Source organism: Ammodytes marinus (genome assembly GCF_949987685.1).
Source record: "Ammodytes marinus genome assembly, chromosome: 18".
In the NCBI taxonomy this organism is placed as follows: Eukaryota; Metazoa; Chordata; class Actinopteri; order Uranoscopiformes; family Ammodytidae; genus Ammodytes; species Ammodytes marinus.
The window spans coordinates 13,939,667-13,962,299 of record NC_137222.1 but is presented as its reverse complement, the minus strand read 5'-3'; the positions used below and the strand labels follow the sequence as shown (position 1 = coordinate 13,962,299).

Below are 22,633 nucleotides of genomic sequence, written 5' to 3'. Positions count from 1 at the left end.
TGAAATACATTTTGTTTTTGGCACTCAAATTCCTAAAATTGTCTCTTCACAGACACTTCTCCAGTTGTCCTTTATAAAACACAGTCATTGCTATGACAAATTAGTGAAACAAACTTTCATTTTCCATTGCTGGGGAAGCACCATTGATGAATTTCCATGACAAATATCTGAAGATAAACGGGGCAAATATGTTTTTTTTTGGAGCTACTCATGCATGTGCACTATACACTTTTCACACTCTCACACAAATGCACATCTTAGGCTCCAGTCACCACCAGGCCACCAATCTCACTTTCATCAATTCTTTTGCCAACCAGTCAAAGCAGCCTTTGGTTAACGTGAGAGAGAGTGAGTGGCTATAGGTTATAGGACTTGTCAGAGGGGTAAAGGGGTTTCTGTCCTTTGTGTTTGTGTATTGGGGGACAGGGGTGCTGGTAAAGGCAAGCAGAGAGTGGTGACATTCTCACAAGCTCCCGGGACCTTTATTGCTGTGGCAATAATCAATAGCGTTCCCACAGAGACGTCTTTTGGCTGCGTGGGTCAATAGCCGTCAGTCAGGGTCTGAGCCGTGGCACACATACCCTCTTACTCAGCAGCTCCGGGCAGGCAGGCAGCCTCCCTCCCCTGTCTGCTACCCGTCCTCCCCATGTCATCATATGTCATGTTTTCACAATCACAAGGAGTCATGTGTTTGATGTGAACTCATATCCAATGTATTGAGCTGAATGTCTATAGTAAAAGTCCATAGTAACTCCACTTGGGACTACAACTAATTATGGGTTTGGGATGATTGTTTTTTTTAATAATCAATTTCTCCAAAACTATATGATTCCAGATGCAGATCTTTGAATTTCATACAGAGAAGCTGGAGCCAGAAGAATGATTTAGCTTATTTTGAGAAGAATGACCTAACTAGTCGTCAGTTGGTCATCAAAATTGTTATCAATGAATTTTCTGTCAATTACACTAATCAGATCATCTTTTTCAGCAGTGTATTCCAGTTTGTTTAAATGTTAACTTTTACAATCACACAATCATGTGTTGGTTCAGAGGATTCCACAAACACTACAGCCTGTCAAACAATAAAATAAAACAAATCTTTTGGAATCAAACATTACATGCCATTTTTTTTAGCTACTGAGCAGCTGATATTTGAGAAACCTAATAATTTCTTCTAAAAATGACAGAGGGTTACTATGCAGTTGGTTGCGAAGGAGGTTGTTGGTAGGGTTGGTTTAGTAACATTGTGTATTGTAAATCTTTTTTTTTGTTGTGGTACCATCCAATCCCTCTACTAGGCTACTACTGTTTTTGCACATGTAAGGAAGCAACAAGTCAATGTATCATTTGTATATGTGTGTTCAAATCCCAAATACTAAACCCATACAGACGTCATGTTTCTGTTCACAATGCAAAAGTGTGCAGAGGAGGATGTTGTGGAGCCGACAGCAGCATTATAGATACATTGACTGGCAGGCCAATGGGCTATTTTTTTTTACCCAGGTGGCCAATACTGCTGTTTGACTCAAGCACTTAAACAGAATTGCATCAGTAAAAAAAAAAAAAATCTGACCTGTGTACATCAAGGCCAGTCTTTTACACAGCAGCACTTTAGTCAGCGCTGAACACTCCGGCGATGGCTGAAATAATGAGATTATAAGGGTCAGTGATTCAGGTATGATTGCATTATCTGTTCTCATGAATATGAAACGGATCATAAGCAAAACATTTGCAATTTTTTTTTAGTATTTTCTATAAGGCTTTATTTATTTATCTTATAAAAAATGGATTTCATTTTAACATCAGATTCTATAAAAAAAACCTTCCCAGGTCAATTGATTTTACAGCAGATGATGAAAAACTAACTTTACAGTCAATCTGTGGATAATTTGACGTAATGATTTGGCTCGTCATTTATCTGCATGCTGCAACAGCTTGGAGTCAATTCAAAGATTTCAATTGAGAAGTTGCCTGATAAAGTGATTTTGCCTTTTTCAACTTTAAATTCTCAGAGAAATCTCAAACCTTGCACACTTACTCAAAGTTTGGTCTATTTTTTGTGTCTTTTAGTCTTGCGTACATCGACACACAATAGCAAATGACAGGATATTTGTGAACCCCCTTGAGCCCCCGTGATCTCTATACAAAGTAATGGTGGGGATTAGTGGAGACCTCTGTGCTTCCTATATCTGCTCTGTAGTGACTCCCTGGATGACGCTGTCCGTCGCCTTGTTGCCAAGCAACAGCGCAGCCACTGTCAAAGAATTCTGGGGGAGATGTGTGTGTGTGTGTGTGTGTGTGTGTGTGTGTGTGTGTGTGTGTGTGTGTGTGTGTGTGTGTGTGTGTGTGTGTGTGTGTGTGTGTGTGTGTCTGTGTGTTTGTGTGTGTGTGTGGTTGTGGTGGTGGTGGTGGCACGGGAAAAGAGCATGAGTGTGTGTTGGTCTGAATAGAAGAGTAGCAAGACAAACTCAGTTGTGCATTTATATGAGAATTTTCTTTTAATCTTTTAATCTCGGCCATTATGCCACTCGTCGATTCCTTAAGATCTATTCCACAATCCAGGCTTTCACCAATGTTAGGCCTATAAAGAACAAACCCTGAATCTCTGACGAGTCAACTTCTGAAACACTTCACACAGGTTTTGGATGTATGAGTTGTGTTTTCATTGATTTAGCCTGGTGGTCACACAAGGTCAAATTGTTGATCCCTGACAACACATATGAAGCAAGCTCCTGTCATTTACAACTGGAAGTTAAAACAACTGGGATATGAGATTTGGTTTCTTCAGAATGTCCCCCATAAGCAACTTTACAGCTTGGCAACACTGCACCAGAGAAGTAAATTGGCACAAAGAAAGGGCAAAACTGCACGTTCCTATGAGAATGTGGGACATTCTAATGAAAGCTAAAAGTGTCTCTCTTGTGTGTCATGGCCTTAAGACTTCAATGCATCTCTGTAATTGGCTTCCTGCACTAGCTGTCCGTCTCCTTTTAATGCCCCTGGTTCTCTGCTAAATATTGCAAGCTGCCAGAACAGATGAACAAGTCCCACTTTTTAGCTTGGGTCGCTGGATGAAATGAGTTAAGTGCGGCTCCCGTAATGAAAGAATGAATAGTGCTCCAGCAGGTAGATGTATGGACAGAGGACCTGTGTTTGTCCATTGTTTAGAGACTCTCTCCTCCCCAGTGTACCCCTTTGTCCATTTGGCTATATGGCTGCATTCCAAATCAAATACTATTTTTTTTTTATAGTCTACATACTAGCGCTGACCATAAAAAAGTATTTAGTTAGCATGCAGGAGGCATACAATTGGGACTTTTACTTTTACGTATTTACATCGCGCCTTGAACTTTCCTATTGCTTATATACCTATCTGTTGCATTGCTGGTTGTTTTCACTCAGAGGCTCCATCGATGTGAGGTAACCTTCGGTTGCGCATTGGATTGTGGGTCAGAATCGCCCAAAGCATGCTGATTCCCACACTGAAAATCTCGACTGGATGTTGTAAGACATCCTGGTGTTTCTAAGCATACTGTATCTGGCCACAAGAATTGGGACATCCTAAATCTTTTTCTACCATACTTAACAGCAGGGAATAATGTGTATTGGAACGCAGGGTGTATAGTTAGTCCTCTCTTGCTTCAACATGCTCTCTGCCATTTATTTCAATGACATTCCCTGCCACTGCATTGCCTCTATACTCTGCTATAGCTGTGCCCTATAGCAGCAGGGAATAGATGCCTTCACCAGAGGAGGTTTATTTTAAGGATTCCCCTGTTCCCTTTGTCCTCTCTCTCTCTCTTCTCTCCATCTCTCCACGGGATGGTTGCATAGCCCACCCCAACCGACCGCTGCCTGGGCCCCTCTCTCTCCTGCCAGGCCTTTTAGCCAGTGGGTTAAACATTGATTTGTGAATGGAAGGGAGGCACAGTGGCCCCTGCAAAGAGTGCAGCGGTCCCCTACTGTTTCTGTGTACACACACACACACCCCGACTATACACCACCAAGACTAACAGCCTACATGAAAGCAGCCCAGCTAAAAGGCCTTAATTCAACAACTGAAGGAGATTTGTTTTTTGGGTTGCCAATAAGCCCTTTAAAAGTGTTGATTATATATTTGTTTTGCAATTGCAGTTAAACAATTTCCACACAAAGAACTTTAAGATGAAGAACTAAAGAGGGAACATTTGTTTCAGTGCTTGACCTTACAGTTGTTCCTATAACCCAAAGAAAATCTAATATTGACGTCTGAAAAACTAATTTGCAGATTTAAAGTTTTTCTATGCACACGCTAAACAAGTGCATCACTTGTGGAGAAATATATTCTCACCAGGTAGAAAATATATCTTTGCACACTGTGTGTAAAAACTTCAGATCCGTAAGCCTGAAGTGTAAAGTGAAGAAGGATGTCAAGGTGAGAGTGAAAGTGGACCCTCTTGACTTGACTTCTTACTGGGATTCCCGCCTCTGGAAGAGAGGCATGGCATGAAAAGGCACAGAGGAGAGAGAGAGAGAGAGAAAGAGAGGAGTGGAGATGGAGGAGTTTGCTTTTCACCACTCCCAAAAAAAAGAGCAATGAATGAGTGACTGGCTGAATGAATGAGAGGCGGCCTGGGCCTGAGAGGGGCTCTGGCCCCGTGGATCAGCAGAGGTTAACTCGGCTTCTTCACAGGGATGAAAAGGGAAAAACGGATTGAGCTTTAAAGAGGAGGACCCCCTGCGCCCGGGGCGGGATCGCAGACAGGATGATTTATTAGAGAGAGAGAGAGAGAGAGAGAGAGAGAGAGAGAGAGAGAGAGAGAGAGAGAGAGAGAGAGAGAGAGAGAGAGAGAGAGAGAGAGAGAGAGAGAGGGGGGGGTGAGGTGGCGTTCGTAAGCATCAAAAAGCTGCAGCGCGCAAACGCAGCATTCAAAAGTGCTGATATGTACGACATGAGGATAGGCTCAGACTGAATCAGACTCTAGCTTCCTGTGTGTGTGTGTGTGTGTGTGTGTGTGTGTGAGTGTGTGTGTGTGTGAGACGCACCTTTCCTCTTGAATTATACTTACATACTATTGGTCTATTCATTTATAACCGTTTTACGCATGATGGATGCAAAAACGTGCCAACTCCCTTGAGATGATGTGTTCAGTCGGTGTGCCTGAAATGGAGTTAACAAATTGCTTAATTTGTTTCTTTTGTTTTAAGTGCTTGCGAAAACATTTTAAATGCTTACAGCAAGTGTAATTAGCCTAGTTAGTGTCCGTCCATAATTTACCCACGTATCATACGCTTGAGGGCTGAAAGATATAACCTTGGCGTAAAGAGGGACAAATTAAACATATAGGCTAAGTAGTTTATGTAGGCTATACAATTATTGTCATTCAAGTTTTTGTTGCACCATTTCTGATTATTATCGCGTGGTTTTGAATGAAATGTGTTACATAAATTAAGATGTCTCGTGAATTAAAATATAAGATAACGCAGGCTCTGTCGCGCGTCGCACGAGCATCACATAATCCACTCATTTTTGCTGTCACCCAGCACGGAAAACACTTGCCACATATAGGCCCACTACAGTGTTCTGCCTCTTTCTGCAGCAGAATGGCTGCATATGGCGCTGAAGGCACCGCTTTATGTCCAAGTGCCTGGTTACAGCGTTGCACTATAGTTTGCTCACACAAGAGAGAGAGAGGTGGCCACAAGACAAACACTAAACGTCATGCAGTGCGGTCAGAGAGTAAACAGTGTCGGGATTGTAATCTCTTTTGGGGTAGAAAATAGGGCTGTTGTGTCTTTAAGAGGGGCTTGCTGGTCCCTCATCGCAGCTGCTGGCGCGTGTGTGAGTTTGTGTGTGTGTGTGTGTGTGTGTGTGTGTGTGTGTGTGTGTGTGTGTGTGTGTGTGTGTGTGTGTGTGTGACAGAGGACAGCGAAGATTCATTACTTAAGCAGTACAATGGACATTTATCACCCCGTGGTGTTATTCAAATTCAGTACCAAGCGAGGACCTTCTCCACTCCTCTCTCCGCCTCTTGCGACGCGGCCACACCGTTTTATTTGTTGGAGGGAGATGCGCGTGTAGAAAAAGCCAGGAGGGCAGAGAGGCATCCTTCCAGTCAGTCAGTCAGTGCGAGAGCGCCGTAAAGGAAGGAAGGGAGGGTGGAGGGATGGGAGGAAAGCTAGGAGCGACTGTCCGGAGTGCACGATAGCAAAAGCCCGCTTCCCTCCTGCTCCTCGTTCAGCCTCTTTTTGTCACCATCCAACGCCTCCTCGCTGGGGGGCATTTGGGCATTTGGACGGAGTGGGGACATCCAAGAGAACTGCACGTCGTGGGAAACTGAACCAAGGACGCACCACCACGGGAACTATATAAGGGGTTTCTTTTCTTTTTTTCTTTTATTCTTTAATTTTGGTTTCGTCCCCATAGCTAGCCTATAAAGCAGCAGCGGAACGAACACAGTCGCTCTTCAAATAGGAGGGTATTTTTTCTTTTTTTCTTTTAAAGGCTATAATTAACATCCGTGGAAAGCCATTGTGCATATAGAGGCACCACAACTGAACAGTCTCTCCCGAAATCGATGAAGATGGTACACAGGTGCAGAAATGGCGAAACGTTTTTTTCCCCCTGTGGCATCCTCTCCTCGGACTTTTTAAAAGGTTTTTTGCTTGTCTTTAATATCAGCCCTTTGAACACCTTTGAGACTCTTTGAAAGTAGGCCAAGACTCTCGTGGTGAACCAAAGGCGATGACATTTTACTTAAAGATGGCAATGGCCAAGGCATTCAGCCATCTTAAAGGGCCCAGAGATTCTGGACGGACTTGTGGTTATAACTTTACAACTAAAGCAACCAGTGCAAATAGGCCTACGTTATAGCAGTGGAAGAAAGTATAGGGAATAGGGCGCTTTCAAGCATGCAGGAGAGAAAGTCACAAAGTGATTGTGGCAGCAACAATACCTCCTTAGCATTATCATGGACTTCAGTCCAACATATCTACGCATTTTGGGATTTAGGCTGTATAGCTTTAGGGAAAGTTTGCAGAGAAGAGCTTATTTGAACGATTCTTATCGCACGAAAATATCTCCAGGTTTAGTTTTCTGCTGCCACAGGCTCAGTGTTTGGAAATACACAGTGAGAAGGCAGATTTTTTTTTGTCGAAGGAAAAGGCGAATGTGAAGCTATATGCTGAGCAGTGAGAATGTCAAAAATAATGCACAGTGCTGCAACTCCCTATTGAAGGGGGGAAAGCCGAGGGAAAACTGTTTTCGTTGTCGGACGCAGCTCATGCTGTCAAAGGGCATTTAGACAGGCAGCCGTAGCAGGTGCAGCCAAGGGCCTATAGCCTACAATAACTGCCCCGTGCTCACTTGTGATTTAAATAATCAAATGCTTCGTTTCCCCTTTCCTTTTAATCCAGACAGAGCATATAGAGTCTCTCGCGACTGATTGTCCAAACGCAATTCTTGAGTCAACTCAAATTCAACCCCAAGAATTGTGTATGGACATCTGTTGCTGCAGACTCACATTCATCACTGCTGTCTTTGGCCAAGCGCCACATCATGAGCGTATAGAGAGGCCTCCCAAAGCCACAAAAGAAGGCCGTGTAGAAAGGTATTTAGTTGCGTTCTACTTTGTAACTGTCTCATTCCAGGTAAGAGCCAAAGCCACATTTAGCATGCTATAGGCCTACGGGAAAGAAACAAGACCCGGGGCCAAATAAAGTGGAGGAAACCTTATTCTGCCACGTTGTAATGTGTTTTTCGGGGTGTGCGCTTTGCTCGGCCCGATTCGTGTTTACACTTTGTCGAAGATCTAATCAGGGCTGTTTGTTTTAAATGGCAAGTATCGACTGGAAGCATCGATGTATCGACTGTGTTTGTCAAACAGTAGGAAGCAGTAAGTTGAGTGGTGACAGAGGCCTTGCATGCAGCACGTTGTGTAGGAGAAAGCTAAAAACCTGGACCCTCTCTGACATGCATGAAGTCATGAAGGAGGATTGGTTAATAAATAGAAGTGAACGAGGTAGGCCTATATTGGATAAATAAATAAAACGTTCTCGTTTAAAGCAACGTTTGGCTGCACATTTTTTCCCTTAAAAATCCATAAGAATAGAGCACATTAAGGCAAAGCTAAAAGTAGGCTACATCCAACAGTTGGATGTAGCCTACTTTAAACGCAGTTACAAAATGCATTCAGTGCTTTTTAGGCAAAATCAAAGACGGTTGACTTAACCGCAAGGTGTAGCAGCAGTGCTGTAACGACAGAATACACAGAGGACAGAGGAGGCCTGATTAGCCTAGATGCTGCCAAACAGCCTCTGATGAATCACGTGGGACACTCTTTGGCCAGTTTGGCTTCATCTTTTTACCCCCCCCCCCCCCCCCCACTAAAATGTAAGGATTCTTATTCTTATTTTTAAACGATTAATTGTTAAACATTTAAACAATTATGAATCCGTTGCATAATAATAATAATAAAAAAATAATAAGTTTGCAGGTGAATGCAAAACATATTAAACTATAGGCCTAAATTTCTTCCATTTAATTAAAAACAACACCACAAACACACTGCTAACTATGGCGTGTGTTGCTGCACATTAAAGACTAACCTTTAGTAATCACAGGGAATCAGTGCATCATGTTTGCACCAATGCTGCTCTCTGCTACTTTCTCTCGTTATTAGCACATCTCACAGAGTATGAGAATTCTCTAAAATACTACTAACAATAATAGTTTTGAGGTTGCACATGTGTATGATTTGGGCTTTGTGTTTCCTCCTTTTCAAAAATAAATGAATAAAACCCCTGCGAAAGCATTCCCATTTATATCAACAGCAGGTTGTAGTGTTGCACTGGAGCTGAGTCGTGTAACATTTTGATGACAATTAGATGTAGAAAAATATCTCTAATTAACAGTTATTTGGAGGTGCAGGCTGTAAGCTTAGTTTAATAAGTTAGTGCAATTTGAGCTGCACAATGTTTCATATAGGTCTACACTACAGTCTCAGCACTGGGTACCCTACATTCCAAGGGAGAGCAAATCTTATTATTTATTGTATTTTAAACCTAAACAAAATGAAACGACAAACACAGTTGCTGTTAGCAGAAAAATAAAGCAGGCACATTATTAAAAACAATGTAAGATAACACGAGAAAGTGCACAAACATCTCTAAAGAGTAAGCCTAGTGGGTTACCCTTTTTCAACATAATCGAAATATTTTGAGTAAATTTATGTTTTGCACGAGATGCACGTTAGTTTAGCTTTTTCTTTCGTTCTAAAATAAATATGTATACACACACATACGCACAGTATATATTACATGATCATCCTGTCAGTCTGAAATGAACCACTATGTCTGTCAATGTTATGTGAAATAACGGTAAGGTAGTTTAGTTTTATTGACCAGTGTTTTGTATCCACTAAGGACACACAGTCGTTATAGGAACAGCTTACATGTCTTTGATCTGACAGGACCGCTGTCTTTCTCGCCCATCATCGTCATCAACTCTTCTGTGAAGCAGTCAGCCAATCAGTGTGCTGGCTGTGGACATGGACTTACACAACATAAACCTTGCCGGCCCGGGTAATAGTCCAAACCCTGCAGGGCCGAGACAGACCTCCACTATTCAGAGCTGAGTGCAATGTACATTACAGCAGCAGTACATAACAATGGAAGCTGAGAGGGGGATAAAATGTTGGAACAAACCTGATTCGCACACACATTATGTAGAGTCTCCTATAGGGTTTAACAGATAGGCCTACTATGAAAATCGTTTAAAGTTGATACACTTCATTATTATTTTGATTTGGTAGATATGATAATTAAAAAGTAGACCTATCCCAATGTTATAAAACAGCCTGTCTCCCTCTCTCTCTCTCTCACACACACACACACACACACACACACACACACACACACACACACACACACACACACACAGTAGCCTATACTATCACAGGCCTGGACCAGCAGACAGACACCCCGCTACATTTGATCCTCTATCTAACCCCCTTTGCAGCCTTATTAGCATTTTATTTCTACCGGCTATTATCGGCCGGTTTCCCGTTGCAAATCGGGCTCCACAACCGAGAAAAGGTTTTAGGTCGCCCCGGGCGCTCAGGGGAGGGCAGCCCGGAGGCTAGACCTCGACCTCCCGCAGTGGTCCTGTAGTTCACCCCCCCCCCCCCCCCCCCCCCCCACACACACACACACTCCTCCACCCCCAATCTATGAATATTCCAGTTGAGAGGGGCTATAGGAGGGTAAAATCTCCCCGAAGCCTCGTCTAATCAGCCTAAAACTGCAGTGTGATCACAGAGCATGGGCTTAAATCGATCAGATATAAACTATCACTAGGAATTATCGAAGCGTGCTGTAAAATCCTAATTGAGAAAGGCGTTGAGCTATAGGCCTCTCTGTGCGCGCTACAGGGTGGTTTGGATCCCCCGCTGACAACACTGAACTCTGCAGTAGAGAAACACACACAATGAGAAAAAATGTGTAAAATAATAAAATTGACATTGAATAACAAAAAAAACATACAATAACGACGGTTTAGCATTTGCAATGCTACTCGAAAATAAGAGGACATAATAACGCGTTATTATTCTATTTTCGCTATTCAGCCTAACATGCAGTGTTTAAAACCAGTGTTTGTAAAGAAACAGAAAACACATCAAACAAACACACGTTAAAACATTGTAAAATAAAATAAAAAAATTACTAAAAATAAAGTAACAGTGTGGTGTTACTACTGTAATATGGTAATTAAAGATTTAGGCACGCATTTTTTTTTAAAGCTTAATATATTTTTTATTAAGAACAAAAACATTTTTTGAAACAAACAAAAAAAATACATCTGAAATAAAATAGTATTTAAAAAAATGTAATGGGTCCAAAAAACAGGAAAAAAATTTAAAGCAAAAAATGTATTTGATAACACTTTCCAAACCTCCCTAATTAGCAATCCTACACATTATATAAACAGTAATCAATTATTTACAATTTTTTGGTAAAAAAATAATTGTAAACAGATGTATGGAAATTTCTAATTGTTTATGATTTATTAGTCATGTAACCCCATGTGTAACATCCATTACTGATTGCTGGTGTTTAAACAGATAATGATTAACAATAGTAATCTCAATTATGTATTCATAGGAGTTATGTTGACAAATACATTATGAAACACCTAAAATGTATCTTTATCTGCTACATTAGAGTGTGTTATGAACCATTTAGTTAATGGTGACATAGTAAATGTGAATTAGGGAAGGGTTTAAATTATAGTGTAACCTTTTATGTTGTATTCTTGTGATCTGTATGTCATTGTAGAGCATAAGATAAGGTCCTTTTGACTTTCATAACCATGCAGTAGCAGAGGATGCTGGGAAATAAAAGGTTTACACGCAAACCGTAGGTATTTACACTCGCACCTGTGAGTTGACCAGTATGACCAGAACTTCCTATAGAGGCTTCCCCCTTTAAACCTATTCCAGTTGAAGAAAAGGATTTTTCTTTGCTATTTAACGCAAACTACTGCAAAATTCCCTTGTCCCACATTTTTCTTAGAAAGTAGAAACCATCTCTTCATTTTTCCACTCATTCCTGCGGCCCGCCATCGATCACCTCAGATGTCACTGTGTGGGGCTGACACATCCACAGCGTCCAATAGGGTGAGGTGTTGTTGAGATGTGGGTGTAGGGTGGGGTAGATGGGGGGCGGGGGGGGTTCAAGAGTGCAGAGGATGCAGAGACAAAACAAGGGGCTGTTACAGAGCTGTCATGGATATGTTAGTGTTCCCTCAATTCATTCCCCTATCCTCCGTGTAGTGTCGAAATAAACACAACGTTGTCTTGGTCTTGTAGTTGGTAGTCCAGCTCCCCCTGAGGTTCAGAAGACAAACAAAACATTCATTGTTCAAAGGAGAAGTATTTTGTCTTTACTGATGCAAATGTGTGTATTGCTCCAAAATGTGTTCCCATTGGAATCTAAATCAATGATAAACTTTTCATTTCATAGACATCCCGTGTTGCGTCCTGTGATTGAATCAATGGATAGAAATGGAAGCGTTCAGACTGTGTGTGTGCATGTAAATATGTGTTCAGATATGAGACCCCCCCCCCCCCCAGGATCAAATAGCTGCTTTCATATTATATGAAACATGAAAACACACGCGCACACACACAGTCTTCCTCCTACTGATTTTAAAGCCCACACAAGCTTTGTTGTATAGCTATAGTGATCTATGCACTTAAGACATGAATGCAGCTACATGCCCTCCATTTATTTAACACTGTGATAGTACATCCTGAAAACTGACAACAAAGCTAAAAAGAGCTTAAAATAAAAGCTACTGAAAAAACAGACAGACAGACACACAGGCACACACACACACACACCCTTCTGACATTGACCATGGCTCCCAGTGCTCACCATTAACTCCCAGTCTGCATCGTTGATAAGCACAAGGATCCCAGGTCTCCTGTGGGAAAACACACGCATTTTTATGTCAGACATATTTCCCAGAGGTGCAGACGTATACATCTGCGTGTAGAAGATACAAACGGGTACAGCAGATAAGCCTATATTTAGGGTGTAAGAAACCACAAAAACTCTTAACACGTTACTGGAAAAAAGCTAGTTATTAAAAAAGAAGAAGAAGATAAATCTTGTAAATCCAGTGAAAGACACACTATAAAAAAAGATTAAAATTATGTTTAACAAAAGAGAAATAGAAACAATTGTTTTCTCTGGCATGACATTTTATTTCCTCTCTAAATGTAAGCCTTTCAAATTAAACAATATTTTGAAAAAAGAAACTAAAATAAAATAAAAGTAATTATTTAAGCAAAATGTTGCTCAGAAAAAAACAATTCTGGTGTTTTAACAGCTCCATCTGATATAATAGTAACATAACACTTGTATTACCAATCACAAATTCCCCAATTGTTATATGGCTTTTATTAATACTATGGTGGGTGGTTGAGGAAAAGGAGTAGGGGAAAACAAATTGTCTAAGGAAATGAATGGTGTCCAACTATAATATACAGATTAAGTCTATAAAAAATAGCACCCTTAAAAGGAGTAAAATGCTGATAATGGGGGTTGGGGGGCACCTATGGGTGTATTTGTTTTTCTGAAAGCCACACAGCAGGGAAAACTGTTTAGGTAATGTGGATGGTGAGATAATGCCTCAAACAGATACCAATGCCTCTAGCAATATTTCAAGTGGGCTTTTCTCTCCACCTTGTATAGCTCGTCTATAGTGATGTCAATGAGGAAAGGGCAATGTGAACCTGTGAGCACGACAGTGTGTCTACATGCACACACATAAAAACAGGGCTGCCATGGGAAAGAACAAAAGATTAAAAAAAAAAAGAAAAAAGGTGAAGATTGTAAAAAAAAAAAAAGAAAAAAATCACACGCAACACCCATAGATCTCTTTTTTTCTTTTCTTTTTGAAGATACGAAGAAACACCTCGACTATGAAAAAAAAAACAGTGTGTGCTGGCAACGTAAAGAAGTACACACACATCTAATCTATAAGGTTTATTAGGTAGGCCCGGACCTTTTTTTTTCTCCATTCACTGGTTAGCTGGGAGCTATAAATAGTCCGGCACAAAGGCAGCTGTAAAAGTCAGCAAGTCCTATAAGGCTACTGGGAGCCCTGAACCCACACACACACACACACATATACAGAAGTGCGTAGAAACAAACACACAAGCTCACATGCACACAGGTAATCATCTTACTGAAAACCCATAACCCTGATTTTTTTTTGTCTCCAGCCTTTCTGGAGATTTTAACTGCAAGGAAAAATACTACAGAAAGCTCCTCAATTCACGGTCTGCTTCGGATTATTTTTTTTTAGATTTTCCACCTATAAAAAAATGATGTATGGAGCACCTTCAATCAAATGTAAGTCATATTTGGTTTCGATTTTGTTCAAGTGGTGTTGTGATGTATAAAATATCCTTAAAGGTCGTGTTGTTGTACATGGATCAAGTGTGTGTCAAGTGCACACACACCACACCGTACGCACACACACACACACTCACACAGAGTCTGCCTGGACAAAGAGCTCGGGCCGTTCCTTCAGCAGGTTCTGTTGGATCCAGACCAGCAGCTGCTTCACGTCCCCTAGAAAACACACACACACACACACACATAGTTAAAGCCCGTACACACACACACAGCCCATACAAAGCCAGACAACAGAGGTCACAGGTCAGGGGTTAAGGGTCAAGGTGCATGTTTCAAGCCCCCTGGTCGATGTGACGCGACGGAAGCACCAGGCGGGACGAAGCTGTGTCCTACGTGTGTGTGTGTGTGTCTGTGTGCATGTATATTTATGAGTGTATGTGTATGTTTGGGGGGTCTGGAAATGGGGGGATGGGTGCCTGATGTCAACGACCAAGAGCGACACTGATCACCTTGATTTAAATAAATAAATAAAATGTAATGTTTTAGCGCGTATAAATCGGAAAACAAAATGAACAGATTAGAAAAATAAGAACATCTGCTTACTTGACAAGTTTAATTTGTAAGGGTTAAAGTGCTGAAGGAAAAAAAAAATTATTAAACCTAAAAAATAAAAGAATATATACACCTCTGGAAAAAATTAAGAGACCTGTCTGGATTTTTCTTCAATCTTCATCTCTACATTACTTAATGGAGATGAAAAATATAAATGCAATTCTTTCAATCTCTAGCTTTGTACTATTTTTTTTTACGCAGGACTAATAAATTGAACAGAAAAAAATCCAATTCCAGAAAAATAATGTTCTTTGTTGAGAGTGGATCATTAAATGGCCTGAGCTTGGATATCCGCGATGCTTGAATTTCTTACGAGTCTGACCTCTTGAACAATCAGATTGACCTTGTCTCAACAATGGGTTGGGCTCACACAGACAGACTGACATAAGGCAACGACAATAGGAAAGATCCCCACTAAACAACTGATAATGAATATATTACACACATACAGCGTTTTCTAACATCGAGATTCAAGGTGGCGTAGGGGCGTTTGAGCGTCTGTGTTTAATGCTTGGTGTGTTTCCTTAAAAAAAAAATCATATGTTTTTTTGGCGGAAATAGTAAAATAGTGTAATGATATGTACACCAAACGCAACAACAAAATAGACAAATGCAATACATTCTTTCCATTATTTCCTGGTTGTGTGTTGGGAGTGTGCGGCGTGTGTGTACGATCACAGCTGTTTGCATTAACGTACAGGGAGCACGACGACTCCTGATAACACTTGAGAGCAGCGCTGCATTTAATGGCAGCCATATCAGACACACACAGACACACACAGACACACACACACACACACACACACACACACACACACACACACACACACACACACACACACACACACACACACACACACACACACACACACACGCACGCACGCACGCACGTCGACAACATGAACAGTACTGGCCTACATGACCAGTACACGTGAGAATAGAGGAGAAGAGGGGCGGAGGTGGAAAGGAAAATAAGATGAGAGAGTAAATAAATAAAAAGAGAGAAAGAGCGATTGCATTAGAAGAGAGTGAGAGGAAGAGAGAGCAGCAGATACGAAGGGGAAGAGGACGAGCGTGAGTCAACCCGAGCCAGGTGTAGGGAGAGAGGGGAAGATGGAGCAGGTAGGCGGTCCAAGCACACAACGGAAGCAGGGGCTCAGCTGGATCATATGGGGCTAATATCATATTAAAGCTCATGCAGAGACAGTTCTGACATGAAACACATTCAGTAAAATGCAGGGGAAAAAATTGCTACGTTACCCTCACAGTGGAGCTACATTTGGATTTTGCTTTTAAATGAATCCATTCTGCTAGAAACTCTATACTTAAATGTTGTGTTTTTGCTGAGCGCATGTAAAAATTCCTTAGGCATTTTGGTGTCTAAAAAAATCTTCCAGAAAATAAACCAAAATACCAGCCTTTACTGGGCTTTCAGATTACGGATGGTATTCCCGGTGTTTTCAGTTTTTAAAACTGGGTGCACACATTGGACAACAATATTTTATATATATATAGTGCTTCTTACCTAATCAACCCAAGCTGATCACAAAACGGATCATTCAAACACTTGCATATTAAATCAATTATAAATTCAGAATAAAAAAAAACATATTTCACAGACTTAAACTTGTACTAATCAAATATAGTAACAGCAGGCCCACTTGCAGCATTAAGCTTGTGGCTATAAAAAGGTTTCAAGAAGTACCTGCCATGTCACTGTGGCTATGAGGGCGACAGACTGTGTAGATGATATGTGATGTATAAGGTGTGTGTGTGTGTGTGTATGTGTGTGTGTGTGTATGTGTGTGTGTGTGTGTGTGTGTGTGTGTGTGTGTGTGTGTGTGTGTGTGTGTGTGTGTGTGTGGTGTGTGTGTGTGTGTGCAGGTTAATTGCAGGGCTGTCTGCCAGGGCAGTAATATAATGATAGTGCTAGTTTTCCACGGTTCCAGGCCTTCATATATATAAAAAAAAGAAGACAAATACCCCTCTTTGCAACACACACACACACACACACACACACTGGAGTACTAGGCCAGTGGATATTGACCTGCACCTCTGACGGGGCTAAAAACAGAACTAATCACTACAGCAGTCATAACTCCTTCTTTGTAGTGACTCCTTTCTTTTCTCTCTCTCTCTCTCTCTCTCTCTCTCTCTGCCGACTCTTAGTATTTTTTCTCCACCATTAACCCTTATTCGCTCTTTCATCCTCTCTGCCATTTAGGTTTTCATTTGCTCTCTCTCTTTCTCGCCCTCCGTCACACAAAACCACACACACACACTTCAATTCTCTCATAAAAACCTGCTCTTATCTTTTTCTCTCCTTCATCCACAGTGCTAGATTTCCACGGTTCCAGGCCTTCATATATATGAAAAAAAGTAGACAAATACCCCTCTTTGCAACACACACACACACACACACACACACACACACACACACACACACACACACACACACACACACACACACACACACACACACACACACACACACACACACACACACACACACACACACACACGCAAACATGTTGCACACAGGAAGCGGATGGGCTGTCTTGGAATTATATGCAGTCATAAAAATAGTTCAAATTTTTCGTCAGTTGAGGTTTTCATAACAGAAACAGTCATCAGATGCTGCCCTTTAAATGGCTGCCTTGTTAAAGGTTACACGTAGGTCTACAAATTCAAATGATATGGTTTCAATCAAAGAGACAAGAGCTTGTAAAAATTTAACTGAGTAAAAAAAAATGGAAGACAGTGAGTGTAGAGAAATGAAGTGAGAGCAAAGAAAGACGATATAGAAACATGGAGGTATTTGCGGCCCAGGTAAAGGAGGGAAAAGCAAAGGAGGGGACGAACGAGAGAGAGGGTAAAATGCGTCACAGGCTCCTAGAGCATCTTGGGATATGTGCGCTGTGTGCGGGTGGAAAGGATATATGGAGGGAGGGGAGGCAAAAGGCGCCATTTTGACAGCAATTCAAAACCGTGCCCTGCTTTTCTATTGTGCGTGCAGCTTCTTCCCCTCCTTTCTTCTCCTTTTGCTTTTCTGTCTTTGTGCAATTATGACGGTCATGTGAGAGGGGGGGCTATCCATCTTTCTACTGATGTGTGGGGCGAAAAACTGATCCTTAGACCACGGGGGTTCAGTGTGTGTGTATGAGTGTGTGTGTATGTGAGAGAAAGAGAGAGAGAGAGAGAGAGAGAGAGAGAGAGAGAGAGAAGGAGAGAGAGTGGGGGTGGAGTCTTTCAGTCAAGGGTCATCAATCACCGGCTGGGGTCAAAGAGAAATACGAAGGATTCAGAACCAATTATATCTGCCTTCACTGCGCCCCTTCTGTACGAACACACACACACACACAGGCTGATGTGTAAAGCCAAATTAGTTCGGAGCAACATTTTCTGGATCAGCAAACCTGCCAGACACACAACCAGTACCAGGCTTTAAGATCACAATGAGCATATACCCATCCAGGAAATGTTCTGTCAAAATGTCTGAGCGATTGTGATGTTAAATATATGAACTGTGTTGCGCATGCATACACACACACACACACACGGGTTGACTGGTGTCGCCAAGGTCATATCTGGCCGACATTCCCTGTTGTGGTCAACTTTTGTCTTTTAGTTGTCGTGGTAACATCAGCACCGTGGATGAACATCCTTTGTTTAGTCAAAAAATAAAGTCACATATTTCTCTCGTTTGTCCGGACACAAAAACACACACACACACACACACACACACACACACACACACACACACACACACACACACACACACACACACACACACACACACACACACACACACACACACACACACACACACACACACACACACACACACACACACACACACCTCCTTTACCTCAGTGAATCTAGTCCTGAATATAATAAAATCAGGCTGTGGGCAGGTTTCCCCTCCCCATGTTGAGCTACAGACTCATATTGGGAGGAACCTGAATCCCTCAGCAAAATAAAATCTGATCAATTTAGATCCTGAGGTGAAAGAGTTTTTATGAATTGAGAAATGAGCCAAACTAAAGCCTGCCGAGGCCCAAATGGGCTCAGACAAAAAAATTACCCTGTCGCTCTACTGCTCTATTGCAACCCACAGACAAACAATACTTAAACTTCCCTTTTGCCCCCTTTACTAGCCCCGAAAGGATGGATTTAGGAATAGAACAGGTAACACCAATGTTAGACATGAGGATGGAAGGAGAGAAGGAAAGGGAAAGTTGATGGGAGGTTATGACAGAGAGGTAGATACGGAAATATATAGTTAACATATGGTTTATATGTACATTTGTTTTAAAGGCCGGTCAAGGGTAAATAATAGAGCTTGCATCAACACTGAATATAGAGCATTGTAGATTCTTCTGTTGTATTACTAGCAGGGCCGTGCCCACCCAAATGTGGGCTTTTTTTTTTTAAAGGTGGAAGTCCAGACCCACTATCGGACGGACATGTTCATTCGCTGTCCAAGAAAATGTCAAATAAAATTCAGACAATTAACTAATACTAAAGAATATACCATTACCATGCATTGCTTCTAATTGTACTATTGGGTGGGCAGGACAGCCTGCCTCCAAGTTACCCACCCGCTTATAGTGGTCACTGGTCAGCAGAGCCAGCCCGAGTCATAAGCAAAATGAGCGGTTGCTTAGGGTCCCGACTGCCAGGGGGGCCCCCCCAATATTTTTTTCTATTTAGTTATTTTTTTAGTTTGTGTGTTTGATATCAACATCATATTATATAAATGTAAATTATCATACAATAAAAGGAATACAATGTTTTGGTAGATAGTTAATAGCTTAATAATTGAATCAGTTCATCTTGGAGGTAATCCGAGGTTAACTGATCACGTCACGTTCAAGTCCATGGCATGCACAGTGTGTATTGAGTTTATTTAAAAATATTTGAAAATGGGGCTGCCCTCAGTTGCCCATGCACTGTGTATAGTCTATAGCCTATTTCAGCCTCGTCTGTGGAAAAAAATATAACTGGACAACAGAGTTCTTCTGCTTCGTTCCTCTCACTGCATTTAAATGAATTCATTATATTACAGAAAAATATGTCCCGTAAAAGAAAAAGAGCATCAAGCCCATCCCAGACCCTGCATAATATTTTATTTCAAATTTATATTTCTATGGAAAATCCATGTGTCTTTCTTCAATAGCTTCTAATTCATCCGACCCAGTGTCTCCAAAGTATTTGTTCACACAAAATTCCTCAGATTTAGATTTTAATTTTCCTCTCAAAGTGCACCAGATTCATGCCTCCTATATTACATTACCTGCCAGGCAGCCATTGGTTTCCATTCATCCGTGAACATAATGACAGTCAGCTTGACAAGGCTGCAAACATGATATGTCTATCCATCACACTGAGCCTCATAGATACTGTATGTTTTGTTTTATTCATTTAACATTATCACTACATGGCAAAAAGTCGGATGTTGCTAACATGATTTTAAAGTTAAATGTTGAAGTTTATGCAGTGAAAAATGGGCAAAATACCAAACAATAGCAGTCTCTGGGATTTCTTTGCGGTAAAATAGTAAAAGTGACAAGTCTAACCACCACACCCATTAAAGAACATTTCTCAACATTGGGTTTCCTGCAACTCTCCGACACTTTGTGACCACAGTCCCTCACACTGTACATACAGCATTTATTTTAAAGAAAGAAACATTGTGAGGACATTACTGCCTGTTGACACAGAGAAACAAAATATGAAAAGGTTCTGATTATGACATGCAGGTGACAAGTGATACTCACAAGGCTGGGATTGGCTCGGAAGAGTCACATGATGTTCCTTCACTCCACCAAAGAGCAGCTCTGCTCCACCGCTAGACAAAAAGAGAGATATGTACTAGATCAATGAAGTGTGTGTGTGTGTGTGTGTGTGTGTGTGTGTGTGTGTTTTCATGGCCTTTCTAGGTACTTGTGAGGGTTAATTATCTACCAATACCGTTCTGCTATGCTTGTCTAATAAATAACACCCAAATAAAAAGGAGGGCACATTGACATGACATTTAGCTGTGTTGAAAATACTGGAAAAATGACAATAGTGTTGCTGTTAATGCTAACTCTCATGAGGAGCATGTTTCTAATGTCCCCACACCACCAAGATAAAAACACCTACACACACATATGGCATTACTTAAACAACACATACATTGAAGTGGACTTAACAAGTCACAGCATTAAATATATAAACTTAAAACCATTTATCCCAGGTTTCTATTTATATTTCTAAATTGATTGACTTTAATAATTATCATTTATTTTAATATATCCTCCCAAGGAAATGTTAGGATACAATGGAACCCATAAAAAATCAATAATGAATAAAACTAATAGCCTAATAATAACACACACACACACACACACACACACACACACACACACACACACACACACACACACACACACACACACACACACACACACACACACACACACACACCTAACCTATAAAGTATATCAATATAATATATCTTGCAAGTATTTGTGTACCCCACAAATACAGGTTAAGGCTCATTTATGTTTACTGAGCAGTGAGCACTATATATCTTGAAATATAATTGTATTACATATACCATGAAAAAAGACTTCATCTGTACCCACACCTATGTGATGCTCTCTATTTATGGAATATAGGCTATTGATTGTCTAATTGTGGAATTTTACCAAATCAAAACTAAGGACTCTTCAAAGTCTCAAATCTAGTCTTGACTAGTGAAGACAAGTATCATATCAGTTCTTCCAGCGGCAAAGCCCAAGTCAAGTTTCAAGTGTTCATGAAAGTGATGGAACTCCGGTTTAGTTTAATTGTATTCCTGACATGATTGTGCATATGAGCAGCAGGAGATAATAGGGACGGCTCGGAGCGCGTGCCTTTAGGAGCAGGGAGAGTTCACGCGACAGGCTGCACAGGGAGAGGAAGGATGTCCACAGATGCTAGTTGTTTTTTGGGTTCCGATTTTCAGTAAGTATTTTTCTTTCTGCCCATTTTCTAAAAGGTGTTCAACCAACACACAGCCGCTGTGTATCCCTGGCTGTCGGTTAGAGTGAAGAGGCGACCACGCACGCGCACATGGATGTTTTATAAACAAACTGTAAACTAGCAGGCGCTAACTGGTGACACTGATGTCAGGTCCTGCTTCAATAAACGACACAAAAACACACACATACAACGGCCGACAGACGGGTTCTTTCCGCGTAACTTCTGAAAGGACATACAATATCAAACCAGGCAAACACAACTTTCATAAAGGGGTTATAAATGATATTACCCAAACTCCAGATGAATCGCTACGGGCGCTGCCATGTTGTTGTCGGCACATGCAGGAAGTAGTGGAGGGAAAAGTCGGAAGTGACGTAATGTATACCTTTTATTTATTTTTATATATTTTTCAGCTTCTTTCATTTGGATCACAGTCATACCCACTTATAAAACGTCCTATGGTTCCGAGTGACATGTACCTTTTGTCTTTATTTTTAAATTTATTTTTTCTGTAATATCATTGTTCTCTTTTTATATGCTTATACATTTGTGTCATTTCAGTAGGATAGGATTTTATATGGAGTTACACCTGAATGTTGTTATGCTACATTATCTTTTAAAAAAGTAAGAGGAGAGGTGATATGATCAGAAAACAAAAGCAAAGTCGTTATTAATAAATAAAAAGTATTTTATAGACTAAAATAGTGTTGTTTGAATGCTCTTTCCTGTTCTTTCAAAAATAAATTTCAAATTAATATTCCATTACCAAAATAATCAGGAAGTTTTGCCAAAGCATATACAAGCTTTACAACCAATATATAATTGTTTGGTTAACAACTATAGTTTATGAATTTTTCTCCAGATTTGTTGTTGATTTATATAAGAAATGTTCACTTTCAGTTATGCACCCGCTATTTTCTTATCTTGAACATGTAAACCGGTTCGACTGAGGATATGGAAACATTAACCAAAATATATTTGTATTTTTAAGACAAAGTCAGTGCAGCTACTAAGCCTTATGTTGGTACCTCCTGTTTATAGACTGCTGTTCACTTGGACTTAACTTTATTTAAGAAAAATTATTACATTGGAAAGTCATTTCATT

At 40.8% G+C, this 22,633-nt stretch overlaps 1 protein-coding gene across 1 annotated transcript; it reads right to left on the bottom strand.

The window, feature by feature from the left end:
• Window positions 1-10,779: 10,779 nt before the first annotated feature.
• Window positions 10,780-21,867, bottom strand: urm1 (ubiquitin related modifier 1). The gene is made up of 5 exons (XM_080047055.1): window positions 21,818-21,867; window positions 20,298-20,368; window positions 14,040-14,121; window positions 12,415-12,463; window positions 10,780-11,864 (listed from the first exon to the last, which is right to left on the bottom strand). The coding sequence occupies exons 1-5, from the start codon at window positions 21,850-21,852 to the stop codon at window positions 11,796-11,798; spliced, it is 306 nt and encodes a 101-aa protein (XP_079903181.1). The 5' UTR covers window positions 21,853-21,867; the 3' UTR covers window positions 10,780-11,795.
• Window positions 21,868-22,633: the final 766 nt, after the last annotated feature.

Excerpts from the sequence above, each read along its gene's own strand:
- urm1 (XM_080047055.1), bottom strand. The coding sequence starts at position 21,852 with ATGGCAGCGCCCGTAGCGATTCATCTGGAGTTTGG. Across the intron at positions 12,464-14,039 it reads TTTGTCCAGGCAGACTCTGT|GAGACCTGGGATCCTTGTGC; the intron begins GTGAGTGTGTGT and ends GTTTTCCCACAG. Across the intron at positions 11,865-12,414 it reads ATGCAGACTGGGAGTTAATG|GGGGAGCTGGACTACCAACT; the intron begins GTGAGCACTGGG and ends TCTGAACCTCAG.